Source organism: Psittacula echo (genome assembly GCF_963264785.1).
Source record: "Psittacula echo genome assembly, chromosome: Z".
Taxonomy (NCBI): Eukaryota; Metazoa; Chordata; class Aves; order Psittaciformes; family Psittacidae; genus Psittacula; species Psittacula echo.
The window spans coordinates 4,134,917-4,158,608 of NC_137742.1; the positions used below are offsets into that span (position 1 = coordinate 4,134,917).

At 43.3% G+C, this 23,692-nt stretch overlaps 1 protein-coding gene across 1 annotated transcript in view; it reads left to right on the plus strand.

The window, feature by feature from the left end:
- LOXHD1 (lipoxygenase homology PLAT domains 1) overlaps window positions 1-23,692 on the plus strand; it is a gene marked incomplete at both ends in the record, with an annotated part of 158,425 nt that overhangs the window by 133,757 nt on the left and 976 nt on the right. Inside the window, 4 exons of the mRNA XM_080637336.1 lie at window positions 4,247-4,432; window positions 17,093-17,263; window positions 18,385-18,523; window positions 21,332-21,493. Coding sequence (XP_080493462.1) covers window positions 4,247-4,432; window positions 17,093-17,263; window positions 18,385-18,523; window positions 21,332-21,493 — 658 coding nt within the window. The remainder of the gene's footprint in view (window positions 1-4,246; window positions 4,433-17,092; window positions 17,264-18,384; window positions 18,524-21,331; window positions 21,494-23,692) is intronic.

Sequence of the window (23,692 nt, forward strand, 5' to 3'; positions counted from 1 at the left end):
CTTATCGAAAGAGGACACAAGTCATGAACTATCTCTCCACTTTGATCATTATTTAGTCCATGCTCCTGGTTAGACCAGTTCAGGAAGAAAAGCATTTTATCCTTGACTGTCAGTTTGAACATGTCTCCTGACACACTGACATTGTCTCAGGACAGCAATGCTCAACAATGAGTAGAATCAGACGTGTTTATTTCTACGTTTAAAGTATGACTTTGGAGTAGCTTTCATCTTTTCAGTGCACCAGAGGAACTGAGACAAAAAAGAAAGTGGAAGAAAAGAAAAAAATTAATCTCAAATATTTGTCACCCTCCAAAAAATCCTACTTTTATTCTTAGTATCTTCTAATCTAGACCGTGTGGTCAATTCATCCAGGAGAGAAATCTTTAGGAGTGGTTTGGATCACCCTCTGGAGGGTCTCTGTCAGTCTCTCTTCATCAGATTCAAACAGAGCCAGCACAATTAAGTTAGGGTAGATGGCTAAAGCTTGGGGAAATTAATCCCACTAACAATGTCCTGCAGCAAACTAGAAAACATCAGCCATTTCCTCCCCATCATACACACATATTCAACAACAGTCTCATTTTACATTTTCCTCAAAGAAACCTTTGAGTCACAGTTTGGTTTTCCAGAAGCCTTTCAGCCTGGGAGATCATGTAACATACCTATTTCACCAGGGGAAAGCTCCTCTCCTGCAGTGCTCAAACCTCCTGTCTTTCAAAGGTCCAATCCAGAGGCCCCCAGAAGTAGCTCAGATGGCAGTTCTGAGTACACACAGATATAGGCAGAAGAGGTTGTTGTAGCAGACACAATTGTGGTTAAAACCAAGATCTTGATCTATTTTTGATCTTACAAGAGATGTAAAACATAATCTTATTTTCTTCAAGGTATGACTCACAGACACAACCGCAATAGAGTCAGACCTCCTGATATCTCTTTCTATGGCACAAAAATGTCCTTGTTGGTTAATTTTGATTTACACAAACTCCCTGTATTCTATATGCAGGCATGTGCATGGTAATGCAACTACATGAAGAAAGAATAAACACCACTTTCTGATTTTCCAAGCACTAATGAAGCAGAAAAGTTTTATCTTCGCTGTTATAAGGTTAATTAGTATGTTGACAGCTCAGCTACAGCCTAAAAATTACATAAATTTGGACAGTTGGTGTCAGTTCCTAGTGCCTTATCCAAGTCAAAAGAAGGATGTTCTTTGGCCTCAGAAGGCTGACTCAAGCCCAGAGTTTGTTTAAAAATTATGCACCTCCTCAATAAGAATAATAAAATCATAGATCTTTTGTTGAAAGGGGTCTCTGGATGTTGTTATTTCATCCATTTTCCTGCTCAAAGGACCGTTGCCAGGACTAGGTCAAGTCAGCTCTGCCCGGAATCATGGGCATCTCCAGAGATGGTGACGCCACTACCTCCTCAGGCACCTGACCCAAACCTGAACCATTCTCATTATAAACATTTTATTCCTGGTGCCTAATCTCAACTTCCCCAGCAACTTGTGGCTGTGGCTTCTTGGGGTATGGTTTAACAGCCCTACTGTACCTGACCCTGTCACTATTATCACTGTCCTTCCATGTGGTCGAAGGACCCTTTTCACCTTCCCCAGCTCATCTCCCTTGGCTTATCCTCATGGTCATGTGCCCCAGCTCCTGTCCATCTTGACAACCATCTGCTGAGCCCTCCCCAGTGTCTTGACATGACACAGGAATTTAAACTGGTGGCATGGCCTAAGTGTAGGCTTCTCAGTACTGAGCAAAGGAGGTTTCATTCCCTTCAGCTCCTCTTGATGTAGCCCAGTATACAGTTTGCACTAACCACTGAGAACTTGCTGTTAGCTCAGATTCAACCTCCGTATGAGCATTCCTGCTATAACCTTTGGGTCATCTTCAACTCCCCAGCACATACATGTGCGGCATTTATTCCACCCCAGATGCAGAACTTTATATTTCACCTTGACAAACTTCCTGGGATTTCTGCTTGCCCAGTCCTCAAGTTTCTCAAGGTCCATCTAGGTTGGAATTCTGCCATTCAGCATGTCAGTCACTCCCCCAAACTGGAAATCTGCTGAGGATGCACTCTGTCACTGCTTAGGGTGTTGATGACAAAGTTCAGTGCTGCAGACCCCAGTATTGACTCATAAGCTATTGCACTCATTGCTGTTTAAGGCTTGTGCAACCATAGTACCTTCATCTCTTCATTTGCCAAGTTTGTCGCAGTTCCTGAATGCGCCTGACAGGTTCTTGGAATTTACAACAACAGCAGAAAAAAATCAGACATCCAGATAGGTGAAATGTACATCGATTCAGAAATATCTGTTCTTTTCATTCCCATCTCCTGCTAATTGCTTGTGAGGTAAAAGTCACAGCATGAGGCCTTCATAAGCTTCTACCTGCAGGGATGGTCTTGCTAAGAAACAGTTGGTTCTGTGCTTTTTCAGACCTTGCATTAATTGTGAGGCTGCTCCTTGTAAGGAAATGGACTTTGGTTTGCTTTTTTCCCCACCTCAGCAAGCTTTAGGGTCATAAAAGGTACTAGCAAATGGACTGCCTGAATCCCTGATGCTTTCTCTTCCTTCTTAAGTCCCTCCCAGGTAACTGCTGAAAATTAGCACCAATTTAACATAAACAGTTTTTTCACATGGGCACCACATGTTGCTTTGCCTTTTCTCTGTATGACTCTTTTTCTTCCCTATTTTATTTTCCTTTTAGCATTTTTTTTCAGTCCTGCTATAAGAAGAGTTGTGATTTCTTCCTGATTTCTGTATTTAAATAATTACCCTGAAGAAGCAGTAGCTTTCTCAAGAAGTTTTAAGTGCCCTCTACTTTGTCTCTGCATTGTGTTGTGAATGGAGCTGTGGGAAACATGGCCCATGTGGGCCAAAGTGGATTTACAATACTCTTGCATAAGGAATGGCTAAGCAGGCAGTTAGTTTTCAAAGCAGGGCTGCCTAATCAGCAGCAGCAGAAGCTGACTTTATAAGAGATATTTGAGCTTCATGATCTTATGTTCATTTTCCCAAAATTTAAGGGCTCTGGTTCTGAGACAGCAATGAATGTCTTCCCATGTGGAACAAAATTTCTTTTTATTAATCTGCTTTTTTAATTATAGCATCAAAATATGGCACCAAAAAATAAAAAGCAATAATTTTGGTCAAATTATCAATACTGCCAGGTAAAGTGTTGTAGCATTTTAAGCTAAAATGTTTGTAAAGTTATTATAGGTGATGGATTAGCCCTAAACTTTCCAAAAGTCAGAAAATGCATGGCAGGGGGTTGAAACTAAATGATCTGTAAGGTCCTTTCTGACCTAAACCATTCTATGATTCTATGGAAATTGACAGCATAGCTGTTCTTTGTGGCAAAATATGGACAGTAATGGGCATACAACAGTCAATTTCAGGTAATAAAGATCATCTTAGAAATTGCTCTTTTTCTAACATATACATAAGAAAAAGTAGGAGTTGGTGGAGGGAACTAGGGAACGAGAAATGGATTTTTTTCCATTAAATGCAGCATGGGAAACATTTTGAGAAACCTGAATATAGAAGGAAGACCTATGGAGGTAGAAGATTGGTCCACAAGATGCTGTAGTGGTTTGGCTGATGATCTGTACTTTGCTTTCAAAGCCCTGTGTTGGGCAACACAGGGAGAGCAATATGACACAGACCCAAGCTGAAGTGTCCTGGGTGCCACAGAACAGCTTGGAGGAGGCTGTGGGACCACAGTGTGGAAAAGGGGTTGTGACCCAGTTGGAAAGACAACATGTACTAACACTTTGAAGATAGAAACATTAAAATATGTTCTTTAACACTTTTTCATAGATTGCTGGGTTAGTCACTTTGCTTCCCAAGCCACCTTGGAAAAACGGAAGTGACAACACTGATATCCCCTGCAAAGTGATGAGATAGATAGTGCTCAATCAGTAGCAGATACTCCTCCTTCCTATTACTACTGCTAACCATCATGGTCACCATACGCTGAATGCAAGGGGGAAGCATTCCAGCTGTATTTGAGGGATGGGCTGGAAGGGCTGGCTTGTTAGCTATCATGGGGTGTACTCCTTGGAGGATCCTGCACAAATTCAGTGAAATTCATTGACTGTGCCCAGACAGACCTGATCAGCACTGCACCCTCTTCCAGCCTGCTTTTGCTACCTCCATTTCCGTCACTTGGGGGCTGGGTGTCAGGTCTATATGGCAGGCTAGCTGTTGACCGTGTGCCTTGCTCTCTTCTTCCAGGAGCAGGTACCGATGCCAACGTGTCCTTGATCCTGTTTGGGGAGAACGGGGACAGCGGGACCCTGCCTCTGAAGGAGTCCAACAAGTCTAACAAGTTTGAAAGGAACCAGATGGACGAATTCAGCTTTTCGGACATGCTGAGTCTGGGAGATCTCTGCAAAGTGCGGATCTGGCATGACAACAAAGGTCAGGGCAGTGACTTGGGGGGCAGAAGAGGTCAGGACAATGTTTTAAATCAAAGCACCTCCTCTGTAGACATGGGGCAGGCTGAAGGCACTCTGATGCAGGCTGGGTAATCTCAAAGATCTTACCTGGATCCTGTGTCTTAGCTTGCCTGCCTAGACACATCCCGTTATAGAGGAGACCTTCTCCTTTCATGCTGATGAGGTCTGATGTGGTCTGATGTGTCTGCTCTAATGGGTCCACAGCTTCAGTCTGAGCTTATAGCCACTGCAGGAGTACAGATGACAGCTCATCCAAAGCAAAGCCATTTGCTGGTTCTTTTAGTGCAATACCTTTTTTCACAGGCTGATATGGCACTTCTTTAGCAATTTAGTACTATTAGCATGACACCTACACATGGGGCATTGGAGCCTGGCATAACACAGTGAGCTTTAGAACTTAGAAATAAAGATCTGTGTCTGTGTTTATTAAAATCACTATACCAGCCGGTGAGCTTGTATTGCCCTGCTGAGAGAGATTCTGACATTTCCTTGCTGCTGGATACCCTGATGGGTTTCACAAACAGCAGCACTTGATACCACTGTCATAGCCATTGGTGTTGTTATTCAGGCACCAAGCAGCATCTTGCAACAAATGCATCATTCACTTGCTGTGATAACATCTCATCCCATCTCCATCTAAAAGAGATTAACAGTGACTTGCTTGCTAGTGGCAGGCCCTTGCTGCAGCCCAGAAGTGAAGCTTTATAGCTCTCACAGACCCACTTGGTTCAGTGTTAACAAGGCAATTTTGGCAGTAGTATTTATCAAAGTCCTGGGAGGAATGGCAGCAGGACTAGCCAGTTGTTGTCTGGTTGTACTGAGGCAGCTGGTTTATGGCTGGGCAGGAGTTATATGTCAGTATGAATAGATCCTGGCCATCATCTTCTTGACCCTCTGCAAGTCGTGGCAGATGGCGAAAGGCTGCATCTCATGCAACATTAATGGAAGATACCACCTCTGGGTCAGCCTTCCCCACTCGAAGTTTGCCCCCTTGTTTTTATTTAAAACAGTAAAAAGTGAAAAGAAAGGAAATCTTATTGTAGCCTCTATTGTGAAATATGGAAAAAACCCCATCCACCTAACATGATTGTTTATTCCCAGCCACTGCAAACTTTGCTCCCATTTATCACTCTCACAATGCAGGACAATTTAGTTGCTTAACCTCTGTGATATCATATTATACAGCCAGTGCTGTATGCAGTCAGAGTGCTGCTTTTACCTGATTTTAGTCGTCAAATCACTTCTTTGAATCTTCAGTTTAGATGCAGATAAAGAAAGGGCTATAAAAGTACTAGAGTTTTAACTCAGCAAACCGGCATCTCTGTAGTTGCAAGGGTAGTTTGGGTGCCCTGAGAGCATGAAGAAATATACATGGACTTGAACATTCATTTCCAAATGCATCACTAGCTAAATGTATACAAAAAGAACACTCCTCAAGTCACATAGTGGCTCTCCATTGGTGGGTCATGCAAACAAGATGAAATGCACCCACCACATCAGAGCTGATATTTAAGGCTCAGGCACGTGAACAGGCTGGGGTGTAGGGAGACGGGAACTCGGTCAGATGAGGATCTGTTGAGCTCAGCAACTGTTTCCAATAGCCTCATCACTGTGTGCCCAAAAAAGAGGAGAAACTGCAAGAGTATATAATCCTTCCCCAGTCCTCTGCATCTCACTATGCGTAGCTCCAGGCATGTCATGAACTTGTTATCCTTTTTGTCCATTAAGCAACTTTCAGTGTATTTTCTCATTCAAGTGCTTGTCCAGACTCTCCAGGAGACATTTGGCACCCACGGCAACCTGTGGCAATGAATTCCATGGGTCTACTCTCTGCTGAGTGACAAGCAAATCCTGTTAATCTGGGCTGGTTTGCTGCCTTTTTCTTCTTGCACAAGTAATCACAGTTCAACTTCTCTGTGCCAGTGATGATGAAGCTGATGCAGGTTGGGAGGTTACCACATTGCAGCTGTGCTATGGTAATGGCTATCAGCATGCTCTTGGTTAGAGGCAAAGGGAAGAAACAGAGTTTAGCCTTAGGCTAAGCAGTAAATAGTCTCAATTAGTTTAAATTTGCTATGTGCTAAGAGCATCTACCCAGATAGCCACCAGAAGTCTGCTAAAATAGTAAACCATGTGTCCAGAACCTGAAATATGAATACAAATACACATTGCAACTTCATACTCTTTCCATATTACTGCCTTATCACTGGTTTCCATTTATAAACACAAGTCAATAGGGCTTTTAACAGACCTAGTTGACTGCAGGGTTAAGGCTTGGACAAAAAACATGAACAGGTTTTGCTCAAAAAAAACGTACTTGTTTGCCCCCCCTAGAAAGGAGAACTGTGTTTTAAATCATAACATATGTTGCCTTCATTGTTCTTGCATTAGTCATGCGAAAGACATATCCTATCTAAAACTTTACACAATGCAGCATGACAGTTTGTTGAGTGGCTAGAGTATTTATTACTGCTGGGATCCTGCGCTATAGCTAGCTTTTACATATATGCCTGCTCTCTTTACCTATTTTATTTAAATTGGCTGTGCCACTGGTTAGAAATTCCTGGCTGTATTTTTTTGAAAGGAGTAGCGGGGTCAGGGTTTGAGGGTCGTGTATGGTTTTTGTCAGATGCTTGGGGGACTTGAGGTATTAAAAAAAATGTACTTGTATTTGCCATTACTTAGAGGCATCAGATGTTGATCTTTCTTTCCTTACTTTTTTTTTTTTTTTTTAAACTGAACAGTTTTCTATCAGTGGTCTGTGGAAGACTCGGCCTCACACTGGCCTATCCTGCTGCTGCAATCATAGACTCACAGACTGGTTTGTGTTGGAAGGGAACTTAAAGCTCATCCAGTTCCAAACCCTGCCACGAGCAGGGACACCTTCCACTAGACCAGGTTGCTCCAAGCGCCTGCATCCAACCTGGCCTTGAACACGGCCAGGGGCCGTGGATGGTGGATGGGGCAGCCACAGCTTCTCTGGGCACCCTGTGCCAGCGCCTCAGCACCCTCACTGGAAGAACTTCTGCCTAATATGGTGGTCAGTGGTCAGTAGGTCGAGAGAGGTTCTCCTTCCCCTCTACTCTGCCCTGGTGAGACCATAGCTGGAATATTGTGTCCAGTTCTGGGCCCCTCAGTTCAAGAAGGACAGGGAACTGCTGGAGAGAGTCCAGCGCAGAGCAACTAAGATGATTAAGGGAGTGGAGCATCTCCCTTATGAGGAAAGGCTGAGGGAGCTGGGTCTCTATAGTTTGGAGAAGAGGAGACTGAGGGGTGACCTTATTAGTGTATATAAATATGTAAAGGGGGAGTGTCATGAGGATGGAGCCAGGCTCTTCTCGGTGACAACCAATGGTAAGACAAGGGATAGTGGGCTCAAACTGGAACACAAGAGGTTCCACTTAAATTTGAGAAGAAACTTCTTCTCAGTGAGGGTAATGGAACACTGGAACAGGCTGCCCAGGGAGGTTGTGGAGTCTCCTTCTCTGGAGACATTCAAAACCTGCCCGGATGCCTTCCTGTGTAACCTTATCTAGGTGTTCCTGCTCTGGCAGGGGGATTGGGCTTGGTTCTTTCCAACTCTAACTGTTCCATGATTCTATGATTCTATTTCTTGTAGGTCCCCATGATGGAGTGAAAGAATGCCTACATGCTGAATGCTTGGTTGATGTTCCTTTCTTAATATTCTTAGTAATCAGCCTCAATGAAAGCATCATCCTGGTTTGACTCACATTAGATCATTTAGCACTAGTTCACGACTAGTTCAGAGAACTACTACTAAGATCACAAGGCTTCTTTTTTCATTCAGACATCACCTGGTCCCAGCAAAAGTCAGCCAAACTGCTCTCATTTCAGAACAAAATACATTTAAATAGTTTGTCAAATGTGGCTACTTTGACATGAAGTCCAGCTCCACATTACGTCCTCATCACAAAGTTCTGCTGCAGTGGCTTTGCTCCCATTTCACATCCCACTTTTGTTTCTCTTCTCACTGAAATTTGACTGCAGAAGGGTATTGAGAGTTGAAGAAGCAGTAATTACAATGCCAAAGGCTGATGGAATGTTTTTAAATAGCAAACACTGTGTTTGCCTCCTCTGGAAAAGCATGTCAGTTTTATGGTCCCACTTTAATGCTTTTAAATGCCATTTTCCCCACAAAAACTGCTGAATGGCATCTTTCTATGAGATCTAAAGGAGAAATGAACTACCTTCTGACTTCAGTAGTTTCCTCTGTCTTCTGTTAAAATTGATTAGGGAAGAATTCGGCACTCATTTAAAAGCAGGCAGTTTAGAGACTTCACAACTGCAACTTTCAGGAATTTGTTCCTGGCTTTTTAGCTGTTTAGAGCTCACCTGTGAAAGTCTGGTAACAATGAATTGCTGTGAATGAAAATTAATTTCAAGTTTCGCTCCACGTCTTTTTAGCTTGCCGCTATTTGCTTTTAGATACTGATGTTCAATCTAATATATTTAGGCTCCCTGAGCAAATCTAATAGTTTCCAGATTCCCCATCTCCTGATCTCAGATAGACATTATGGTTTTTTTCATATCTCAGTTAATTTACTTCTACATTTATGCAAGATCAGTATCTGTAGGTCTGTAGAAAAGATGGCTTTCTAAATATAGGCCTCAATTTTTTCTCTGGTTTAAGGACTAAATCAGCATTCTGGAATAATGGCTTAAAGTTTCTCAGTATCTCAGTAATGGAATTATTTACCTATGAAACTCTTTTTTTTTTTTTACCTTTTTCTCCTTGCAGAGATGTATCTCCAAGGACATATGGGAAATCTGGATTTAGCTCTTTCATCTGCCTGAGTAGATTTGAACCCAGATGATAAGCAGTCTTTCTAAAGTCATTAATTTCAGATTCTTGATTATCTCAGTTGCCATCAGCCAAGGGGAGCCAGAGAGAGTCTAAGTATGGGTAAACCAGACTTCTTTGTGTATAGAAGCAAAGACAGAAGTAAATAACAAGGTTATCCAACATCTTTGCATCAACAGGGCCTTTCTCTCAATTATGCCAACTGCTGTGACATTGTCTAATTAAGTTTTAAATAGCATAACTGCCCAGTGACTTCTTTTCGGTGGCTCTTCAAATGGAGAAAGTATCTAATTCCAATTTCTTGATCTGGACCCAAGTCACAAGCATTAAAAGCATACTTCTTTTCTTTCTTTGAAGGAACAACCTGTTTAAAGAGCAGTATCTTGGATCAGATCTTAAATTGTCCAGGCATTGAACTTGTAGCACATGGTCTTTCCAGAGATATATTTGTGCAATTCACAGGCAGGATTTAAAGCCTTTTGGGCACTTGTAGGTCATAAATTATTAAAAGAAACCTGAAGATCTGCCTTTTTAGTCTTTTGTAAGGGCACACCCCACCACTGACTCACAAAGCCCTTATATACCATGCACCTTCCTCCCTTAGAAGTAGTTTTTTTCCTTACATTCAACATTCCTATCACAGAGATGTGCTACAGGCATTACAGCAGAAGCAGAAGACACTGCCAGTATCTCACTGTCCAGATTTGACATAAAGTAAGGAACAAAAGAAAAAGTTGTAAGCAAATAAAACAACAGACTTGGAGAGAAGGTGAAGACTGCAGTGTTGACCTTGTGCAATCATTCATTTTTTCCCAATTTCCTGTAACTGCAGAACCCTTCACTACAGAGTAGAAGGGCCCCAAAGACCATCTGTAGAATCAACAATTCTATAAAAGCTGCTCTTTTCTACAAGCCTCCTTTGCATCTTTTGGGGAGAAATTACATCTTTCTTAAATGCTTTTGCATCAAGTATGTCTCAATAAAACACAAAAATATACTTCAATCACAAGAATATAATCTGAGAAACTGCTATATCTTCACTCTGAGCTGTTAAGTGTTTTTGCACAGGAGTTGTTTATCTGTAAGATAAGTGGGTGGGGTGGTGTCTGAGACTAATTTATGAGTGGTTTTGAGTCAAACCCTGGACTGTGTAAGTTACACAGACAACAGAAGAAGAGGGACAAGGGATCTATTTTCTAAAACTGTCGCAAGTGTTAAGCTTTTGCTTTGCCAGAGGTTGTGAGAGGTTTTGCATTGCCTGTCTGCTCTGATGGGAAATGCTGTGGTGTGAACCAACACGATCCTAAAGGAGAGATACACAAAATGAATCTATTTTTATTCTGCCACTGGCCTGCAGAATGACCTTGAGTAAATCACATCCCTGTACCTCATTTTCAATTATGTAAATTAGGGATAAAAAATATTCACCTTCTGAGAGTGTTTTGAGATGTACTGATGCACAGCTAGATGCTATGATTTTAACACCTCACAATTAACGCTCCATTTCTAGCAATCCGATGCTGCTATCAAAGATCCACCACTTTCTGGGTGATGTCTTGTGTGGTGGTTAAGGATGGATGGTCATCTAATCAGGCAGGGTATAAATAATGTCAGAGGACACAAGGCTGATGAACTGTCTTTGTAGTGGTCATTACTTTATGTTTCAGAAGATGTGGAAATTAAAATATTGCAATTAAGAGGCTGATCAGATCTGGTTGATGGCTGTGAAAGGCTGGGCAGCAGCAATTCTTCACTGCCCCCTGAGCAGCCAATGTCCCAAGAAATATTTTTCTTTCACTCCCATGGGAACATAAGCACCAGCAATGACAGCTATTATCCTTGATCAGGTACCCACTTCTTCCAAACCAAAGAAGATCTGCTATAGATAGATAAAAGGATAGAGAAGAAAATCAATGAATATAGAATCATAGAATCATAGAATAGTTAGGGTTAGAAAGGACCTTAACATCATTTAGTTCCAATCCCCCTCCCATCGGCAGGGACATCTCACACTAAACCATATCACCCGAGGCATTGTCCAACCTGGCCTTGAACACTGCCAGGGATGGAGCATTCACAACTTCCTTGGGCAATCCATTCCAGTGCCTCACCACCCTCACAGTAAAGAACTTCTTCCTTATATCCAATCTAAACTTCACCTGTTAAAGTTTTAACCCGTTACCCCTTGTCTTATCACTACAGTCCCTAATGAAGAGTCCCTCCCCAGCACCCTTATAAGTCCCCTTCAGATACTGGAAGGCTGCTATGAGGTCTCCACGCAGCTTTCTCTTCTCCCGTCTGAACAGCCCCAACCTTCTCAGCCTACCTTCATATGAGAGGTGCTCCAGTCCCCTGATCATCCTCGTAGCCCTTCTCTGGACTTGTTCCAAGAGTTCCATGTCCTTTTTATGTTGAGGACATCACAGCTGCAAAGAGTGGATATGGTTTAGCTTCCACGGACATGTGTTTGCCAAGCCTGGATGTGATTCTGACAGCACAGATTTGACCCCACCAGCTTTCACTTTGCAAGGAATAGTTAATGTTCAGTAACACAAAGCGAAGGACCAGGCACCTGATGAGCAGTGAACCCACCAGACTCGGTTCAATCTCACTTTTTTTCTCCCATCCTTCCATGTTTCTGCGTGTATCAGAAGAGCTTAATAATTTAGGTGTCAATATAGGCTGTGGAAGAGGTGCTGTTCCCCAAGAGGGGCAAAGGAAACTTGTAGTGCTGCAAGTTGAGGTTTTAGTTAAATGAAGCAGTAATGTCATTATGTGTTACATCTACTACTTCTAAAGTCAGACTTGACTGATCAAATCACTGCAGAAATACATGACAAGAAGCCTATAATCCAGCCTGTCTCTCTAATATCAGGAAACCACAGACTTTCATCATCACCTGGTAAAAAGTCAAGATGGTCATTTCAGGTATGCGCAGAGGGTCCTCGACCACCATTACTCAGATGTCAGCTTGGACCCTTTTGAGAAAGGACGATAAATGGGACAAATAACTGCTCTTTTACATAAGAACACTTGGGGAAGATAATACCCTTCATGCCACTAAATTATACAGAGCCAAGCAAGCAAAATTATTCTGTTTTCCTGAAAGCTCTTCTCCTCCTCTAAATTTCATTTGAAATGTTTTTCATGCTACTGAAAATGTCACTTTCAGATGTGGACCATTAGGGAGCCTACATGACACAGCCACAGTTTTATTAGGGCAGGTTTGTTGCTGGAGATTTCGATGGCAGCAAAACAGACCCGGATTGAAGTACCTTTTATTAGGAACATTGAACATTTGTTATAGTGAGAGGGGATCTTCTACAAAGGCGCGGTGGTGGCAACATTTTTATAAAGACTGAGACCTGAATAATCAAGCAGAAACTGCTCAGATAAGTGCTGTTTCTATCCCTTTGCCCCAAAGCAGTAATGGAGACAAATGTAATAGTCCTAGTTCGTACTGGGGTCACTGCAGAAAAGCCCACTATGTTGTCCAAAGCCTTTGTACAGTTGATTTGTTCCTGAGTCCTTGTCCTGATGCTGTTGATTGAGGTGCCAGTGGGACACAAACAGATCTGCTCTGGCTCTTCTACAGGCATCAAAATTTGAATGATGGAGCAGCTGTGGTTTTCATGGTAAGTCAGGAGGGTAGATTTAGATTAAATATAAGGCAGAAGCTCTTCCATGGGAGGGTACTGAGGTGCTGGCACAGGGTGCCCAGAGAAGCTGTGGCTGCCCCATCGCTGGCAGTGTTCAAGGTCAGTTTGGACAGGGCTTGGAGCAAGCTGCTCTAGTGGAAGGTGTCCCTGCCCATGGCAGGGGTTTGGAACTATATAAGTTTTAAGGTCCCTTCCAACACAAACCAGTCTGGGATTCTGTGATCAGGATTCACTATCCAGTGGTATCCAGGGAAAAAGCTGATGAGCCTAATCGCTGCAGAGGTCCTTTCAGGCTGTGTGAGCAGTGGACAGGACTTAGGTTAGTTCCTTCTAACCCTGCTACATCCCTACCACTTTTCTGGCTCCTCTTCCTCAATCCTTCACTGCTATCTACTTCATAAGCCAGCTAGTGCTGAGGGTTTCATGCCTCCAGGTTACATCTGTATAGGATGTAGTTTCCTTTCCTGCTGTTCCGTAGAGATTGTAATGTCTCTGAGCCCATTGCACTGCTGAAGCCACACAGGAAGAGAAGCTGTAAACAGGGTGATATCCTGAAAGTAGCATTTCATACCTGAAAAGTGATTCTGCAGACATGGTTTCTTTTCCTTCCACTGATGTGCTTTCAGCACACAGAGTCAGCTCAGCAGAAGGAAAGTCTCACATTTACACTGTGTTTTACTGGACTTTGCAGTTTTTTCCAGATGGATGCAAAAAGAAATTGGATCTATCTTTTCCCAGTCTGAAACAAGAGTAAAATAATACCTTGGCTGGTAAACCACAATAGTTCCTTCAGCCTTGAACCAATCATTTCATTTCCATATCAGCTTTTAAATGGCATTAAATCCTGTGGCAGTGAAACCCTTGATGTGACACCACTCCTGGTACAAGGGGACACGGACTGGGTGGGAAAGTGTGCTGCTCTGGGCACAGCCAGTACAGCGTTCACCTGAATCATTTTTCTTGAGAAATTAAAAGTGATATGGAATACTTCTACAGCTTCCAGGTCTCCTAATTTAAATTGTTAACCATTAGGAAGGAAAACAGGAAAAAGGAAAGACTAATTCTAGTGAGAAGGGAGAAAAATATTTTTTCTTTAATGCAAAAAGGAGGATGCTTTGGGGCAATAACACAATTTTTCTAAGCTCCTTGGCTTGAGATACCCTTGTGCTGTAAGGGACACCCTGTTGGTCTTTTCTTTTCAGTGTCAATTCCCTGACAGAGCCCAGATCTTGCCCTTTAAATAACCCAAAGCTGATAAATGCATCTTTCACAGGGAACACCAGGACAAGCTGCACTTTGTGCTTGCTTTTCCCTCAACTCCAACATGTGCTAGAAAGTCAGCTCTGGCTCACCTCTCCCTGTGATAAAAGAGCAGGCTTTTGATGCTGCTCTCCTGGTAAGCGCATGCTCAACCAGGTTGAAGAAGAGGGAGCAAGGTTTGTGTATCTCATTCACTCTTCTTTCTGATACTGCTGCTTAGCACTGATACTGTCCAAGTCATGCTGCTCACTGCTGGCAACAGGACTAGGATCAGAGATTTATTCTATCCCAGTGTGCATTCATTGATCTCTCTCTCTAGAGAATTATGTTTTCTTTCTTTCATCCTGTACGGTTTTAACTAAAGTTCTGATGGAAGCCTAGCAGCCTTCTGAATATGCTGCAGAGATGTTCATTAAACTTAAATGGAAATGAGCATGCTGAAAAGAATAACTGCTGACACTGCCAACATGCTTAGAATACATTTCCGTACAGCCCGAAAGAGCAAGTTGCTCCAAGTAGAGCATGGTGGGAGCCCTGGGGAACTTGATAAGGTCTGCCCAGGAGGCAGTAAACTGATACTTCATCCCATCCCACCCCACCCCCAAAACCATGCTCAGGACTTTTGTCCTGCTGATGCAGCCTGAAGGAGATCTTGCATGTTGGTAGTGCACTCATTTCCCCTGCCTGGGTGCTGGACCCGTGGTGTTTGTACAGGTCTTGTCACTGACACATGGCACTTGTCCTCCCAGTTCAAGGGGTCAAGAATGTACTGGAGAGAGTCCAGTGAAGGGCCTCAGAAGTGATTAAGGAATTGGAGCATCTGTTGTGGGATGTTGGAGCATCTGAACTACCTGGGGCAGTTCAGTTTGGAGAAGGAAGGTTCAGGAGGATTTTATCAATATGTACCAATATTAGATGGGGGAGCAAAGAAAATAAGAAGATGGAGGCAGACTCTTCTCACCAGCACCTGGTGACAGGACAAGAGGCAATGAGCATTATTTGAAATACAGGAAACTCCATTTAAACATAATAAGAAAGCTTTTTTTTCCCTGGTCATGGGTAATCAAACACTGGCACAAGTTGCCCAGAGAGGTTGTGGGGTCTCAGTCCTTGGAAATGTTAAAAACCGTACTGAAACAACCCGCTTTAGCTAAGGTTGTTCTAAGCTAGCAGCTGGACTAGGTGTTCTCCAGAAGTCCCTTCCAGCCACAATGATTCTGCACTTTCATGCCCCAAAATGTAAAGGGCAAGTGGTGTCTTTGGTTGAGGTCTGTCCTTCATAGCAGGCAATTTCCTAACTTGAAGAAGGTTCTGGAAGCCAAAGTATGAAACAGGAATCCTGTGAGGCTGGTAAAGACCTGCCAACACATAATGTGGAAGGATGTCAGTCCACTGGGTAACTTGCTGACATAAACTAGAAAGGTACCATCATTTCATTTCAGGGCTACAGAAGATTAATATTTGCAAACTAAGGAAGTAGGCATATGGCAGTGAGTTCTTGGAAGAGCAAGGGCTGTTTAATGTCTTTGAGATGTAAATAAGCCAGCAGAGATCTTTCATCATGAGCATCACATTTCTTTGTCTAACTAATAACAGGACTTGTAAGTAGAACTGTCAAAACCTTTTGTCCTCCCCCAACCTCAACAAGAGCTTCTTGTATTTCAACAAAGAAATGAGGAAAATGTTCACAAATGCCCTTTTCTTCATTTACAAGTTTCTTTTCCACTGTGGAAAATGAAAAAGTAAAATAGGAAACTGAAATGGAGCTTGTCGTGGTTTAAGAAGGCCCCAAGGCAAAGTTTGGTGATTTGGTGGTGTCCTGCTACAGCATCCATCGCTTTAGTCTGTCCTATGTTCATATCCAGTCTAGTGCTACTGGATTTGTGCTGGTTGCTTGGCAAAGTCAGGATAGCATGGGTAATTTCCTTGCATGTGTTAGCTCGCAGGGTCAAAGGAACGAGTTGCAATTTACCTTCTGACCTTCAAATCCAAGTACAAAGGTTTTGGGGGTAAGACAGCCCATAGGAAAAGACACTAAACCCTACAGCTTTTGGACAGCTAGCACTCCAAAAAGAGAAGGGATCCACCACAAACCATACCTACATTTCTGTGTCTAATAGTTACAGACATGTGGTGGAGGAGTGGAGCTTAGATGAAGCATGAATTCATATATTTTGTTTGGATTTAAGTTTTCATGTTTCTCTTAAAATGGAAGGAAGAAACAATAGCAGTTTATGTGACAGAAGCTGGTTCATTAACTTTTGCCCCCAAACCATCTGATTTCCAGGAAATTTCATTCTTCTGGCTCGGGCAAACAGCTCTGCAGGGCCCTGATTTCCCTGGAGTTTTGAAAGCTTTGGTGTCCCTAAGCCCCGGCAGTGCTTCTTCCTGGGACAGCTCCAGTACTGGTATGCTGACAGCAGGCCTGAGCCCCAAGCTCTCCCTGCTCACTGCTTACTGCTGCTGCTTCTGGTATTGCAGAAGCCCAGTCTCATGCAAAGTGCTGGGTAAGGACAAATGATTCTCCCTTGCCCAGAGACCGTAAACCTTGCTTATCCAAGACCGTGCTCCAACTCCCTTAGATGTAATCAAAAGCCAGTGACTCTCTCAAAAGCACAGCTTGAGTATAGAAGGGGGATCAGCTTACGGTCTTCAGCAAGTCAACATTAGTTTTGGTGGCAGAACAGTCCAGTGGAAGGTGTCCCTGCCCATAGCATCAGGATTGGAACTAGATGACCTTTAAGGTTACTTCCAAGCCAAACCAGTATGTGATTCTATGATTTCTAGCACCAAAACAGTGCTACTGAGGAGAGGGAATCTCACCTCCATGCCCAAGATACGTGAAAGTATCCAAGTCTTTTTTATTCTATTGCTTTACTAGGAGTCGCACCAGGTTGGCACTTGGAATATGTTGATGTGATGGACTCTGCCACAGACAAGACGTTTCGCTTCCAGTGTGATCGCTGGCTGGCTAAAGGTGAAGATGGCGGGCAGCTGATAAGAGAACTGGCTTGTGCCAATAATGACATTCTGGAACTGAAGGAACGCACTGGTAAGATTAGAGTTGACTCGTGGTGTTTGCTGAGAGACTGCAGAGGCCATAGGATCATTAGCTCCTCCACTAAGGATTCCCATGCAATAGGTGTTTGCAGTTGCAGTGTGTAAGGGTTGGGTCATTTAGGATACTCTTCAGTTCAAAAGTGCAGTGGTATGATCAAAAAGAAACAAATCAGGATTTACAAGGAAGAAAACCATGTCATTCTGTGTTGAAATCTAAGAAGGGCCCATCTGCAGCAGTTCAATCCAGCAGTAAACCGTAAGCATAAGCAGTAAGACACATGGTTATGGTCTCATTAGATAAAATGGGTTTGAGTCTTTCAGGTGGAAGATAAGTTCAACCCTTAAAGCTTTGTAGGTAACATTGATCCAGCTTCTTCCTTAACATGTTCTGGGCTACTAGCTCAAGTATCCCAGCTGAACATGATGGCTGAGCTAAACACCCCATAGCCTTGAGTCTGTTCTGGGCAATTTCCCAGGGTCTAAGGTATTACACTGGTGTCTAATGTGGTTAGCGAGTAAACGATCAAGAGTTATTTAACTGCACTGGTGATAGGCAAAGTGCATTGCAGTAACTCCTGCACCACAGTGCTCTTCTTTGTGAGAGTGCTGGAGAGTCAATAATCACATTCCTTCAGTGTGATTTCACTCTGCCCCTGCAAAAAAATCAGCCTTGTGATTGTCGTTTTGGGTACTTACATGCCACCACAGCACCTGAGCACATCCTGTTGGGTACATGCCTAACCTCACTGTCCTTGTTAGGATTGTGGAACAAAAACTTTTGGATTTGGGCTGTGTTGAAAAAGGAGTGCTTAGCACAGCAGGGAGCTGGGCACAGCTTGTTCAAGAGCTGCTCCATCTACGCTTGCAAGCTGATCGAGCAGTACTAATGTTTTTCATGTACTCTATCCCTGCATGAAATCCAAAGCACGTACAAGTCAAAAGTCCCACAGACTTCAGCTTGGTTCCATCCTTGTTTCACAAATGTTTTCTTGTGTGCTGTGATAAATATTAGAAAGAGAATTTTTACAGCAAAGTGACAACCAAATGAAGAGATTTTTCTGACCATGTGCTCTTCCTTTTCTGTTTAATGTGTGTGTTAATTATGCTTTAAAGCCTATGAGATTGTCACAGTAACAAGTGACAGAGAGGACGCAGAAACAAAGGAAAACATCTGGATCATCCTAGAAGGAAAGCTGGGCCGCTCGAAAGAATTCCTTATGGAAAACTCCTCCAAGAAAAGAAGATTTGAAAGGTAGTAGGACACGACAGTGGGTTAAAAGAACAGTTTTGTGGATTCCACAAACACCACCTCTTCTCCAGTATGGTTTACAGGGCTGTGTTTGTGCCATGTTGTTTTGCATCCCTCCTTCCCAAATGCTTAGTGACTTCTCATCTAAAGTAAAAGGAAGATGTAAAATCAGTTTCTTATGGGCAGACACAGGGCAGGTTTAAAATCATTAGAAAAAGGCATCTGTAATAGGAAATGTAGATTATGCGTGTGTGTGTTTGTGTGTGTCCTTTGTATTGGTACATGCAACCAGGCTTCTGGCAAGCCCTGGGAAAGGCTGTGTGCTTTTGAGCTGGGAGGAGCAAAAGGAAGCTGGAGGTGTTTTTAGTTCCTTTTACAGCATCATACTGGCAGTGGGAATCAGAGAAAAAGTAAAAATAGTTGGAGGCTAAATGCTGTCAGAGATGCTTAGATTTGACTTTCCAGATGAATCTGTGGGGGTAAGGCTGAAAAATGGCGGTCACGTGAGGAAGGCAGAATATCAGCCTCATTCGCAGATGAGCAGGGGGCACATTTAGAATCATAGAATCATATAATAGTTAGGGTTGGAAAGCACCTTAAGATCATCAAGTTCCAACCCCCCTGCCATGGGCAGGGACACCTCACACTAAACCATGTCACCCAAGGCCTCATCCAACCTGGCCTTGAACACCACCAAGGATGGAGCATTCACAACCTCCCTGGGCAACCCATTCCAGTGCCTCACCACCCTCTCAGTAAAGAATTTCTTCCTTATATCCAATCTAAACTTCCCCTGTTTAAGTTTTAACCCGTTACCCCTTGTCCTGTCACTACAGTCCCTAATAAAGAGTCCCTCCCCAGCATCCTTGCAGGCCCCCTTCAGACACTGGAAGCTGCTCTGAGGTCTCCACGCAGCCTTCTCTTCTCCAGGCTGAACAGCCCCAACTTTCTCAGCTTCTCTTCGTACGGGAGGTGCTCCAGCCCCCTGATCATCCTCGTGGCCCTCCTCTGGACTTGTTCCAACAGTTCCATGTCCTTTTTATGTTGAGGACACCAGAACTGCACACAATACTCCAAGTGAGGTCTCACGAGAGCAGAGTAGAGGGGCAGGATCACCTCCTTCAACTACTACAACAACTACAACAACTACAACCTACTTCAACTCCTTCTGCTGGTCACGCTCCTCTTGATGCAGCCCGGGATACGGTTGCTTTCTGGGCTGTGAGCGCACACTGCCGGCTCATGTTCATTTTCTCATTGACCAACACCCCCAAGTCCTTCTCTGCAGGGCTGCTCTGAATCTCTTCTCTGCTCAACCTGTAGCTGTGCCTGGGATAGATCCCTTCTCCCATGTGGGACCACAGTACTCCAAATGTGAGATAGATTTTCTACTTTAAGGGCACAGCACAATCTAAGGAGACAGAAATGTCTTTGAAGTCATGAACACTGCTCACATTCTGTTGCTTTGCAAAGAAGAAAGGTTTCTCTTGTGGTTCTGTAAAGGAAGGTGAAATTATAGCTGATGTGGAGTTTAGTATGAATGGCTGATATTTCATACAACCATGGAACTAGATGATCTTAAGATCTTTTCCAACCTTAACTGTTCTATGATTCTGTGATTCTGTGGTTTGTGTTGGAAGGGACCTTTTAGCTCATCCAATGCCAACCCCCTGCCAAGGACAGACACCTTCCACTACAGCAGGTTGCTCCAAGCCCCTGTGTCCAACCTGGCCTTGAACACTGCCAGGGGTAAGGCAGCCACAGCTTCTCTGGGCACCCTGTGCCAGCGCCTCAGCACCCTCACAGGGAAGAGCTTCTGCCTAAGAGCTCATCTCAGTCTCCCCTCTGGAAGGTTAAAGCCATTCCCCTTGTCCTGTCCCTACAGGCCCTTGTCCAAAGCCCCTCTTTAGATTTCCAGGAGCCCCTTTAGGCACTGGAGCTGCTCTAAGGTCTCCCCTTCAGGAGCCTTCTCTTCTCCAGGCTGACCTAGCCCAGCTCTCTCAGCCACAGAGAGATGCCCTTGCAGCATCCCTGTGGCCTCCTCTGAACTTGCTCCAACAGCTCCATGTCCCTCTTGTGTTGTTGCCCCACAGCTGGATGCAGGACTGCAGGTCTGGGGTCTCCCCAGAGCACAGCAGAGGGGGAGAATCCCTTCCCTCCACCTGATTTCATTATTTCATGTGAAACAGGCAAGATCAGGAAAAGCTTCCTCCTGGCCTTAAGCTGCTGATGTTCACAGTGAAGTTGAAGCCAACTCTCCAAAACATTTGTCACAGCCTGTCCTTGGAGGTAGGCTGCAATAAGGACCAGTCCAAGCAGATAAACCTAATAGACACGCCAGGGACAGGACAGGGAGCCAGCCAAGGGTTTGACAGAGACCTATTGTTTCTCTAAACTGTTTTCAAGCTGAGCTTCAGGAAGGGTGGATGAACTAGCAAATTTAAAACAGCTATGGTGGGTAGAAGTGTAGCAGATACAGTATCTGTCAAGAATGAATAAGTCCTGGAGGGGAAATAAATCATTCTTTAGCTTTATCTACAATGAGGCAAATTTTTTATGTAGAACAGCTCAAGTTTATCCTGGAAAGTCCTGGTGGCAACAATTTGAAGTGTCACCCCTAATCAGAGAAAATACTAAATTTATATATGGAAATTATACTTCGTGTTGAATGATGGTGAGCTAAATCAAATTACTGTAAATGAACACTTACCTTCTGTCTTCTGTGGCATTGAGCAAATTGCTTAATGTTCACATGAGACAACACTGCCAGTGTTCAAGGTGCTAACTGAAACTGCTCCCTGTTTCCTGTAGGGCTGCAACAGACACATTTCAGTTCTCTTCAAAGAATGTTGGGGATATAGCAGCCATCTGTGTTGGTCACTGCCCAAAAGATGGAAAGAAATCATCTGCAAAAGCTGATGTCTTCTGGCACGTGCAAGAGATTATCATAACAGAGATGGAGCTTTGCAACAAGTAAGTGCCTCTCATCTGCAAGGAGCTGCTCTAAGGTGGCATGGGGAAGCTCAGAAGCTCTGCATGTGTCCTCTTGAAGCATTTCTGACTTAAGTATTAGCGGAAAGTCTTACCAAATTTTAATCTCTTTCTGAAAGCTAAGGACAAGCTGTTTGGTGTGTTGGGTACAGAATGTCCCTGCCTGACTTCCCTGTGTGATTTCTGAGTTGTTAGAGAAGGCATTTGTGTGTGCAGATAAATTTATAAACAAGTTGGCTTAGATGAATCTTGCAGCCATGACAAATTAATGTGTCAGCTTGTAGAAAATACTCACACTGACTGAAATTTAAAGGGTTTGTAGGATGCTCTGCACAGACTGGCTTTTAGGTAAGTCTTTAGGTAAGGCTTTTAGGTAAGTCTTGTGAAAAGAGCTCCTAGAAAGAAGGTAAGAGTAATAGAAAAACTGAACTTTCAATTCAGACTAGATTGGATGATAGACCCTTTTGGTATAGTCCAAAAGGTCAGGCTGGATGAGGCTTGGAGCAACCTGGTCTATTAGAAGGTGTCCCTGCCCATGACAGGAGGCTGGAATTGGATGAGCTTTAAAAGTCCTTTCCAGCCCAAACCATGCTATGATTCAAAAGGCAAATATAAAAGTTACAATTGTGCAGTTTGGATATGCTGACTTGAGCATGACTGAAATATGCCATGGCCAAAAAATGAACATTTCTGAAGAGCCCTGAGCACATCAGGTCCTACTAGTTTTGGAAGGAGTGATGTTCATTACTCAGGGTGCAGATAACACAGGGGCTATTCAGGAACCAGAGAAGGTTTCTATTGGCAGAGCAAACTGCTCTTCAGAGAAAATATTTATAATGTTAAGTGTAGATTTCTTTTCCTCTCTATGATACTTCCATGCTGCTAAAGAATTTAACTATAACAAGTTTGTTCCAACAGAGACAATTGAGTGTTTAAGAAAAAATCCTTGAAGGTTTTTTTTTTTTTTTTTCAGAAGCTAAGAGTCTCTCTAGCAAATTAATCAGTCAGCAGAAGAGCCACAGTAATATTTGCTGAATGAAAACTCAGTCAATTACATACTAAGACATGTTCTTTTCTCCTGGTGGGGAAAAACCTGGAATCCTTGAAGTCCATCTGTGCAATTGAATCTGTGCACTAAACTCATTGGGAGCATGCTGAAACTGCTGAAACTGTGCTTTGAAGGGGCCGAAGATGTTCTTATGAAACCCCAGTGTTTTTAGAGTTGTTTTAAATTAAAGAGGGCAGCCAGGAGATTCTGGTGAAGCCTGCAGCTTGTCATTGCAATGAAGCAGGGCTCCAACTCTGCAGACGTAGCACTTCACAGCAGTGTTTGTTCTGCAAACCATCCACTGGAGCAGATTGCACTGTGAGAGCAAGCTCTCACTTCAGGTATTCCTGATCCCAAGCACCCAAAAAACCTCATCAAGTCAAGCCCAAAGACCAAACTAAAAGAGTTGTGAGATTTCTGCAGCAGTAATTTTGAGTTATATTGGGATGTTTCCCTTTCAGTAGTAGATCTTAGAGTAGATCAGAAAAGGCAGTATTTAGAAGGTTTTTCTTGCAAATCCAAGGGCTAGAAAAGTCATCTTTTTTTCTTGCCCCCCAATGAAAACTTGCATGCTTTATTACAACTCCAAACCATGAGACATTACACTCCCTAGGAAATAAAACTGCAGCTTCAGGCAGACCCTCCACCCCACTTTCAGACAGTTTTTCTGTCTCTGAGCCTAAATCTTTCCTCCCATGAGAATTTTTCATTCTATGAAGCTTCTTTCCAAAGAAATAAGTGGTTTACTTTGGCTGCGGAAAATGTCAAAGGCATTGGAAGTGCTTAAGAAGCACACCACTGCTGGAATCACAGTAACCCTTCCTCCAGGTGTTTATTTTATGCACACATACAGGACAATTCATCCGCATTCCCTCCAGGAAGACCTGCTGCAGTTCAGGGAAGGCCGGGGATTGGAGGGGAAAAAACACTCATTTGGAAATGGTCTGCATTGTTGGAAATGAAATACATCACTAAAAGCAGAGTGCTCCAGTCTCTGGCTGGGTTCCAGGTATACAGTGATTTATGGATGTGATGTGTGCTCACTGCACATCACCAGAGGCAGCACTGCAGAGCCAAGGGCTTTCAGAATCTGGTACCTATAGTTTTGGTGCTAAATGCTTTTCTTTTTGCCT